The 9,815-nt window shown below is 40.6% G+C and overlaps 2 protein-coding genes across 3 annotated transcripts; both read right to left on the bottom strand.

The window, feature by feature from the left end:
* Positions 1 to 435: 435 nt before the first annotated feature.
* On the bottom strand, positions 436 to 2,592 carry lmod2a (leiomodin 2 (cardiac) a). The gene is made up of 2 exons (XM_039658138.2): positions 2,347 to 2,592; positions 436 to 1,659 (listed from the first exon to the last, which is right to left on the bottom strand). Exons 1-2 carry the CDS (start codon positions 2,590 to 2,592, stop codon positions 445 to 447), a joined length of 1,461 nt encoding a protein of 486 aa, XP_039514072.2. The 3' UTR covers positions 436 to 444.
* A 1,518-nt stretch (positions 2,593 to 4,110) lies between these two features.
* On the bottom strand, positions 4,111 to 9,321 carry LOC148965080 (ankyrin repeat and SOCS box protein 15-like). Of its 2 annotated transcripts, none has more exons than XM_089127477.1 (9): positions 9,215 to 9,321; positions 9,070 to 9,107; positions 8,797 to 8,928; positions 7,974 to 8,132; positions 7,658 to 7,903; positions 7,370 to 7,541; positions 5,360 to 5,888; positions 4,744 to 4,897; positions 4,111 to 4,612 (listed from the first exon to the last, which is right to left on the bottom strand). In XM_089127477.1, exons 1-9 carry the CDS (start codon positions 9,304 to 9,306, stop codon positions 4,449 to 4,451), a joined length of 1,686 nt encoding a protein of 561 aa, XP_088983603.1. In that variant the 5' UTR covers positions 9,307 to 9,321; the 3' UTR covers positions 4,111 to 4,448. The 2 variants fall into 2 exon arrangements, with proteins under 2 accessions (XP_088983603.1, XP_088983604.1); XM_089127478.1 differs by having other exon boundaries at positions 7,658 to 7,852.
* Positions 9,322 to 9,815: the final 494 nt, after the last annotated feature.

Raw genomic sequence — 9,815 nt, 5'->3', positions numbered from 1 at the left:
ATCTGTCAGAAAACAAGGAATAGTTCTCCCAAAAATAAACTGTTCATTTACTCATCGTCCCATTGTTCTAAACTAAAGTCATACAGGTATGAAATGGCAAGATTTTCATTTTTGCATACAATATCCTTAATTTTCTTTAATTATTAGCATCAAATAGCATGTTTTCAAACAGATTGGCATGTACATTACAATGGAAAAATGTCCATCTATTAAACTTGAACTAGAAAGTGTTTTCCACTACCTGGCTAATAATTTCATAGTAACTTAAATTGTCTCAGTCAGGAAAAACACTGAATGAATCATTCAGTTCTTGGTATAAAATGTAATTATTGCTCAAATTCTTGCAATCAATTTCCAAGATAGCTGATTTGGCAGGGTTGGTGTTCACCCTTAGTTCCTATTCTGTCCCGCTATATTGCAATATATTTCGGTTACTGTGTTTTTTTAAGACTTGGCTTCTCCATGTCCTGGACAAAATGATAAACACCTTACCCTTCGTAGTGTACCAATGCTGCTGCCACGAATGGCTGCCAGTAGATCGTCACGTGTCGACCCCTGGGCGCCTCCCAGATTATTTGTGTCATCTTTTCTCCTCAAAGGTAATATTTTTTCATCTTGAATGTTCTTGCCATGTTTGTCCCCTGTGAGTTTGTGTCCTTTATTTGCATTAGCCTGGTTGTTATCCATGGCTGTTTCTTCTTGTTGCTTGACCATTTCAGCAATTTTCCTAGTCGGCACATTCTTCACACTGTTTGGCTGACTGTGAGGTTGTTGTAAATGAGAAGAGACCAAGTTCTGCTTCGTTAGCGTCGTGTCCTTGTCGGTCGGAATATGGAATTGAAAAGACTGCGTGTTGTCCGTAGTCTCCCATGTGTTTGATTGTCCTGCACTTCTTTCCAAATTGCCTTGCTCTTTCCTTTGCTGTAGCAGCCGCTTTTGCCTCTGGCTGTCCTGGTTGCGAGTTAAAATGGCAGTTGCGCTCATCCTTGGGCCAGGTAAGTCAAAGTGGTAGCCTAGTTTCAACAGGGTGGTGTTTTTCCTCAGCAATCTCACCATCTCCATCTCCACTTGGCCTCCACAGATATGCCGCTGGTTGTGGAATCGGAGCTCCACCAGTGTGGTGTTGTACTGAAGCGACCCAATCAAAGCCAGGATGCCTTTGCCTGAAATGAAGTTAGACTCAACATTAAGGTTAGTGATGCTGCAGTTCTTCTTCAGCATTTTGGCCAAGGCCAAAGCTACTTGGTCATCCCCGTGGGTGTTGGCAATGCTGAAAACCTCAACGTGAGTGTTTGAGATTAAGGCATTAGCAAAACTCACTAAAACCCCCTGGGATATGTTCTCGATGTTGTTTAGGTTGACTTCACTCAGGGAGGTGTCATTACTCAAGATGTTCTCCAAGGTCTTATCAATATCAGTGGGGTTGCTACTTGGTCTATCTGGAGAAATGTGATGGTGGAGGGCAACTTCATTGATGCCATTAGGTTTTCGAACACGAATGCAATCCAAGTCCACAAAGTTGCAATTGCTTGACCTAACTTTTTTCTCCCCATCACCCCCCTTTCTAAACCCCTCATTTTGTTGCTCTTCATTATCCTCAGGCTCTTCACTGCCACATTCCTGTTCGCTCTTATCTGTCTGGCACTCATCCATGCTGTCCTGTGTCACCATAGAAAGGAAAACAAGGTTGAGCAATGGCATACCTCAAGCAATGAATCTTAATTAAGATTAATCAACAGCTGAGACAACTGCACAAGCAATAGCTATGTTTTATGGAGGCAATGTTGCTCAGTTTACGCTCTCATTAAAGAAATTTCTATATTTCAAATTATGAACTGCTCATTGAGTTCCACTATTGTTACAGTAAGCTAATCCTAATTATCCCACAAATCCCTCAGGAGCTAAGTTTGACAGTCCTGACTTAACTTTAACACTAATACAGTGATGTCCTGTTGAGGTTTTTTCCCCAACCTTTATTAAATAAACCTGAACCAGGTCTTCAGGAGTACCCTTCGGGAGCAGAATACTCAGATACTTGGACTTAATTCATTAAGTCTTTAAAAAAAAAACTCATTCTTTATCCTTTTATGAAGCTGTAGATTTTCTCATCTCCCTGCTTGTGGAGACCTCCCATAGAAATGGGACTTCTTGAGTTCCCATCAAGTCTATTTTGACTCTAACATCATTTTATGTTGTTTTGTGGATACAGATGCTCTCTCAGAACATCTCAAATAGTACCATTAGGGGTGTGCAACTTGTCACTTGGTCAGCACTCTACAAACATTACTGATTAACTGGTACCTCAAAGTTTAAACGTATTATTCAATTGCTGAATTCAGACTCTACCTCTAGCAATCTGTGAGTCTCGTCCTCCCAGTACTTCAGCAGAGCCTCTCGGCAAAAAGCGCCCGTTGGCCTCTTGGCCGTCTGGTCCTCTTGCCTTAGCCCAGTGGGTATGTTCTCATCCGGTTCCATTTCAGCCATAGCCTTCTCCAGCTCCTGGAGCTCCTCGCTGGTCAGGGAGGCCAGAAGTTCATCTTCATCCATGTCCTCATACTTTCCAAGCTCTTTTCGGTACCCAAAGTTGCTCATACTTGTAACGCTATGTCTCTTTTGTGTGCATGAACTCTTACTCTGACTTGTATCTGGGATTAGTGTGAGTTTGTGTGTGGGTGCACTAGATGCACTGTTTGTCTAATCTGGGAAGCTGGTGGAGGAACTTAAGGGGAGGAGGGTGCAGAACAGAGTATGTGCATATGATGTTGCCTATCCATGGGGACACCAAGATTAGCTTACAAGAAGAATGTGAGTTCATTTTGTAGTGGCGAGACATGTAAGGCAAATCCCAGCATAGGAGCTGCCCCTTTAAGGAGCCCACTGAAAGTAATCTAATTCGTGTTAAAGATCCATTAATGCCAATGGTTTTGAAGTTAAATGCTAGATAAGCTCATACAAGTGTGGTGTCCAAATGCTTTTCTATATTATATATGCGTTTAATTTTTGTTTTGGCTAAAATCACATTTGAATTGACGTTTTTCATTTTGTTCTAGCCTGGGGCATCTTCATATGTACAAACAAAATGGAAAAATATTAGATTTTTACAATTTTGTTTTTCTTATGTCAGTCCAAGTTGTCTTCACCCCAATTGCACACTCGATTTAACCAATAATCATACATTATTTTTTGAATTGTGAATATATTGCTGTACATAGTCTGTACAATGCTGACTTTTATTTTTAACAGTGGAATTTAAAGCTAAGTCCAAAGTCACATGTAATAATACTAATAAAACTGATTCCATGTAATAATGATAACAATATTAACTTTTATTAAATCTGTTGATGTTATGTTGAACATGCCAAAGAGGGCTGTCTCATGCAGATGGGTCATTTTAGGAGATTGTCCACATTAGATCAGTATCTGATGCTGTGAAGGTCCAACCCGATCTCACGAGAGACCTCACTCACACCATTTTTTCTCAATCATACATATTTTATGAATTGGCCAATGAATGAATGCCCCTGACCCCGCCCCTAAACCTACCCATCACGTGGGTTTGGACAAATCGTACGAGTGAGGTCGTATGAATTAGTATGAATCAGCCATTTTTTTAATCACTCGTACGAATTGGTCGTGAGATAGCGAAGGAAGGTCTGGTCTACCTATTTGTGCAGGCAGTATTTTTCCCAGATTCTCCTCTGAAAATTACCTGATTTCATGAAAGTTGTCATTATGCAATATTGAAACTTTTTGATAAATATTCATGGCATATTAAACTAGACAGTTCATGACCTCCGGAACCAAAGAGCCAACATACATTTGCACTGTCATGATTGATTTGGTTGCACTTTTCAAAAGTTGCCACAACCATCTTTATTAGATGAAATTATCAGATGTACTTGAACAGGCACAGATAAGTAAGCCGTAAACTACAAATATGTCTAATGTTACTGATAGTTTATCGCAAGTTTGGGTGATTGTGATTATACTGTATATAAGTCAAAGGTTGCACTTTGACAGGTTGCCGAACATGCTTGTTGATGTTAAAAGGGCATACATCTATAAATAGACATGACCTGCTTTAGTTACTTCAATTGTGATCATGCAGGTTATTCTACAGTAGAACCACAGTTCACTTGTATGTGGCACCAAGTAGACAGCAGCCTGATTTCATTGAACAGGCATCAGCCCTTTTGTTTTTATCTGATATAAACATGTTTTTGTCAACAGTTAGAACATTATTTTATTGCACAAACAGCACCAAGACATTCCTTTGGAGGCAAAGTCATTTTGAAGTGATGCAAAATTCACATTGTAGTGTTAAAAACACTTAACACTCATACTTAAGTGTGTTTGATCTCATGATGGACAACTAGCGAAACATCGGGTCATGTCAACCTTCAAATTCAAAGTGCTTCCTCCTTAACATTTACCCTGAGAAGAGACCGTCACATGATTCTTCCATACAAATCATATTCTTTGTACATCAAGTAGCTTTTCAGTCCTGATGGAAAAGGACCTGAGTTTATGAACTTTGGGTCGCCCAGCCTTCGTGGGGTCATCTCTCTCCTGATGACTAGTCTGCAGAGGTGTTGCAGTGAACGAGGACTCCCTGGGAATACATCCATGAGAAAACATTGTTTTAATTACTGTAAGTTTGAAATTTTTTTATCTAATGCTATACATTCATATTTTTGTAAGTGTAGTTTAAGTGTCCATGCTTGAACTATGTATACTGCTCACCCAAAATTTCTGTAATTTGAGCCCACTCTTTATGTTTCTTTAGAGCCATTTTCAGCTTGGTGCAAATGGGAACGTGATTGACATAGTCGAGGAGAACCCGCACAGCTCTTGCAGAGAACTGTACTAGCCAAGAGACGCTGATGAAATCACAAAACTACATGCGACAGAAGATAGAGACAGAAGTAAAGATACATAGGCCACATTTACAGATGAAAACAAATTTCCATCAGAGGTAAGTTAGTTTAAAATACATCACCTCTGTTCCAAAACCTAGTGAATCTACTGCTTGTTGTTAATTAATCTTTATAAAAATACAAATATTGTTATAAAATATTTGGAATACTTTTTTAGAAATCAGCTTGTAAAAGTGTGCAGGATATTTAACTCACAATTGATTTCAATAGTTTGTTATTAGCATGTTGCTAAGCTAATGTCACAATCTTAAGTAGCATATATCGTGTGAAATATTTTAATTCGATGATTATACACTTACAAAAAACACTTTGTCCACCGTCTTGGGTTGATTTGAACTTTTACTTTTGGAACAAACGTTTGGAGTGCGCATACATTGGCAACTTGATAGGTTTTGGATCAGAGACATTAGTGGTGAACTTACTGGAATCTTCTCACTGGTGTGTTCTGAGGAGTGACCCCAAGTTGTATCGTGAGGACAACAGAAGCATTTCTCTGCATCATAACCACCATTTAACAGCATTCGCATCATCATCTCATCCCTCAAGCAGTATTGTAAGGCAGTGGGAAACACTGTGTCATTGATCTCTGTGAAGTAACAGTTCACATCTGCTTGGCTATCTAGGAGAATCCTGACAATCTCGTACCTCCCAGCTCTTACAGCCACTAGGAGGCAGCGCAGAGGATCCAGTTCTGTTTTGGCTCCAGCATTTAACAGCAACTGGGTGCCGGTCACATCTCCATTGGAGACCGCAAAGTACAAGGCGGTCTTTCGCATGTCCCCATAATTATCAGAAATATGCGTGTCCAAAAGAGCATTGACGTCAAAACCTCTGTCCAACAGGAGCTCCAAACATCGGACATAGCCTCCATCTGCAGCTGCATGAATTGGGCTCTGGCCTGAGAGATGGAGTGCTCTCTTTGTGGTTACTGGGATTAACATTCTCAGGGCACTGGAAAGAGATTGTACAAATTTATGTAAAAATAAAAAATATATGAAGAAAATTAGAATGGTGGGACAGTTACTCATTGACATTTAATACATGGTGTTAGCGCAGCAGTTCTTGATTTTGGCCCTTGAGGTCCACTTTCTTTCAGAGCTAAGCTCAAGCCTAATCAAACCCAACTAAACAAGCTAATCAACGTCTAAAGGATTACTAGAAGTTGGAGCTAAACTCAACAGGAAAGTGGACTTCGAGGGCCAGAGTTTAGAACCACTGTGTCAAAAGCTCTAGTGGTGAACAGTAGTATATACACTCACCTAAAGGATTATTAGGAACAGCAGACTAATACTGTGTTTGACCCCCTTTCGCCTTCAAAACTGGCTTAATTCTACGTGGCATTGATTCAACAAGGTGCTGAAAGCATTCTTTAGAAATGTTGGCTCATATTGATAGGATAGCATCTTGCAGTTGATGGAGATTTGTGGGATGCACATCCCCTATCCACCACATCCCAAAGATGCTCTATTGGGTTGAGATCTGGTGACTGTGGGGGCCATTTTAGCACAGTGAACTCATTGTCATGTTCAAGAAACCAATTTGAAATGATTCAAGCTTTGAGACATGGTGCATTATCCTGCTGGAAGTAGCCATCAGAGGATGGGTACATGGTGGCCATAAAGGGATGGACATGGTCAGAAACAAAGCTCAGGTAGGCCGTGGCGTTTAAACGAAGCCCAATTGGCATTAAGGGGCCTAAAGTGTGCCAAGAAAACATCCCCACACCATTACACCACCACCACCAGCCTGCACAATGGTAACAAGGCATGATGAAATTGCCTCTTTTTCCTATTTGTAGTGGAGATGAGTGGTAGGTGGGGTCTTCTCCTGTTGTAGCCCATCCGCCTCAAGGTTGTGCATGTTGTGGCTTCACAAATGCTTTGCTGCATACCTCGGTTGTAACGAGTGGTTATTTCAGTCAAAGTTGCTCTTCTATCAGCTTGAATCAGTCGGCCCATTCTTCTCTGACCTCTAGCATCAACAAGGCATTTTCGCCCACAGGACTGCCGCATACTGGATGATTTCCCTTTTCACACCATTGTTTGTAAACTCTAGAAATGGTTGTGCGTGAAAATCCCAGTAACTGAGCAGATTGTGAAATACTCAGACCGGCCCGTCTGGCACCAACAACCATGCCACGCCCAAAATTGCTTAAATCACCTTTCTTTCCCATTCCGACATTCAGTTTGGAGTTCAGGAGATTGTCTTGACCAGGACCACACCCCTAAATGCATTGAAGCTACTGCCATGTGATTGGTTGATTAGATAATTGCATTAATGAGAAATTGAACAGGTGTTCCTAATAATCCTTTAGATGAGTGTTGAGTGAAATGTATTGAATTCCGATTACATTTGGTCGGCTTCCAGTTCCAAAGTTCCATATACCTTTACTTCGATATCAGGGGTGACATAACTAACGCAACATAACTTACAGGTAATGCCCTTTGTATGCTGCACAGTGGATGGGAAGCTGCAAGGAAAGACTAGCGACATTAGGATCGGCCCCATGTTGAAGTAAAAGCTCAATGCAGTCAGGATTCCCAGAACCAGCCGCGTCAAATAACACACTGTCTCCATTTGGTGCCTGAGCATTAACATCGCCACCTGTTGTTGCGGAGGATATCATTCTGTTAGTTTAATTGTTTAAAAATGTTACTGCATTCTTCTTTTGTGAATATCTAATAACATCCTCAGTTTTTTCTTAGAAATACCAATATTACCGTAGTGAATGAGGATGTCCAGTGCTTCGGCTTGTGCGTACTCTGCGGCAATTCCCATGGGCGTCACTCCATTCTCGTCTGTCTCCGAAACGTTTCCTCCATGTTGCAGCAGGAGCGTAAGTATGTCGGTACAGCCCACCTTGGCTGCCTCATGAATGGCCGTCCACTTTTTAGGGCAGGCTTGGTTCACCGATGCTCCACGTGATAAAAGTGTAAAGGCGATTTCAAATGAGTCTGTTCTTACAGCTCCAAAACAAAACAGGAACTTATTACAAATGCACTAAAGACACTATAGAAATTGCAATTAAGGACCTACCCAATAATAAAGGAGATTCATTTTTGCTGTTGATCCTATTAGGTGAAGCTCCATGCTCAAGCAGTGTCCTAACAATCTCCACCAGCCCAGATTGAGTCGCCAAAATCAGTGGTGTCTCTCCATCTGCGGTTTCCTCCTCCAAACTCAACCTGTAAGAAGCTTTTCAACCAAACCACTCAGTATATGAATAAATCTGACTTAAAACTTGAATTTGAAACAGTCTTTTTTGTTAACTCCGTAATGTCACTGTCATTGTCAATGAGTTGCTGAATCATTCACTCAAATGATTTGTTCAAAAAATATGATTCATTCAGGAACAAAACAAATGACTCATGAGTGAGTCATTGAATAATTTACTCAACCAATTCAGGCTACGTCAAAACTAATGCATCATTTACCTCTAGGTTTTGCCTTCCATCCACAATGAGCCAGCATTTTTGGCCTGCTAAAACTGAGATCCTCATTGTAGTTGCTCTCTGAAGTCTATTCATTTGAAAAAGCTGTTTTTGGCCACATTTATAGTGCATGGTTCAAGTGAACCAATTCCGATTCTGAACATGTAAGCAGTAAAAAAAAAAAACTCAGATGGATTCTGATATTCTCAGATCAGTTTCAGACCTCAAATCTGATATGAAACGGATATGAATCAGAAACGTTAAATCTTTGGCTTTGTTTGGAAATATTTCCACTGGCGAAGCAAAAATGGTCCAAGTAACTTGCGATATTGTGTCTAAAATGTAGTTAAAGGTTTTTTTTTTGTTCTTGTTTATTGAAATGTATAAAAGTTGAAAACTACAACAGTGGACTTTATACTCTAGCTCACCATAAAGTACCATCTCCAGCACCTGCACAGACTGCTGGACAGCAGCCCTATGAATTGGGTACCACCCCTTGGTGTCCATCTCAGTGAATGCAGCAGGATAATCGGACAGCTCCTGCAGAGCAAAGAGATCTCCTGTGGGGCCAGATGAAATGACCTTGCGCTTAGCAACGTAGCTATTTATAATTCACCCAAATAAAATCTATTTTTCAATGTGTATTTTCCATTCAACCTAACTGAATTACAGCAAGCATAAATTCTGGAGGGAAATTTCACCTCGGAATATTGCATCCAAGATCTTTTGATGTTCCACACTGGATTTATGTGCAGGATAGAGAAAGTTGTTGGTAATAACATTTGTCTAAGATATTTGCTTTTATTTCAAGATTCCAAAAGGCAACTTCTTATGTGAACATCACACCTTCCGGGGGAGGCGATGTCTTTCCACGATTCCTGAATGCTCAGTTGGATTGCAGCATCAAGAAGCTCATCTTCCTCATCTGATCCATCCATTGTCCTGGAGGTAAATAAAAGCTTTTATGTGAACACGTGCAGAATTATAGACTGTTCTATTGTTCTGGTCATGTGTTAAGTCATCTTTGATGTCAAGTATATTGTTCTAATTCTCAGAATGCTTTCATATGACACTTTTAGCCATGTAGAAAGGTTGAAGTGTCAGTTTCCAGAAAGACGCTTCTGCTGTAGTTAAAAGGAATTTGATTCGTCCGCCTTTTTCAAGGGAGTTGTTTTCACACAAACATTTACATTTGTACTTCTGACAGGCGGACCTCAACATTTATACACAGCTAGAAACGAACTTTGCGCTTGTTTCAAAGAAATGCCGAACTAGGGCATGCACAACCGACACTTCGTCCACCACTTCCAATGAATCATTCACGCTTCACCGAACACTAAACAAAGGCTCTAATCTCACCTTATGAAATACAGTTCCTGTGAAATCACGCGTCTCGCACTGCTGTGCCAGTACTTCAGCTGCACCCAATCTGAACTTGAGAGCCCCC

This window comes from Pimephales promelas, chromosome 25, assembly GCF_988280905.1.
Source record: "Pimephales promelas chromosome 25, fPimPro1.hap1.1, whole genome shotgun sequence".
Classification (NCBI taxonomy): Eukaryota; Metazoa; Chordata; class Actinopteri; order Cypriniformes; family Leuciscidae; genus Pimephales; species Pimephales promelas.
This window is presented reverse-complemented; position numbering and strand designations above follow the sequence as displayed.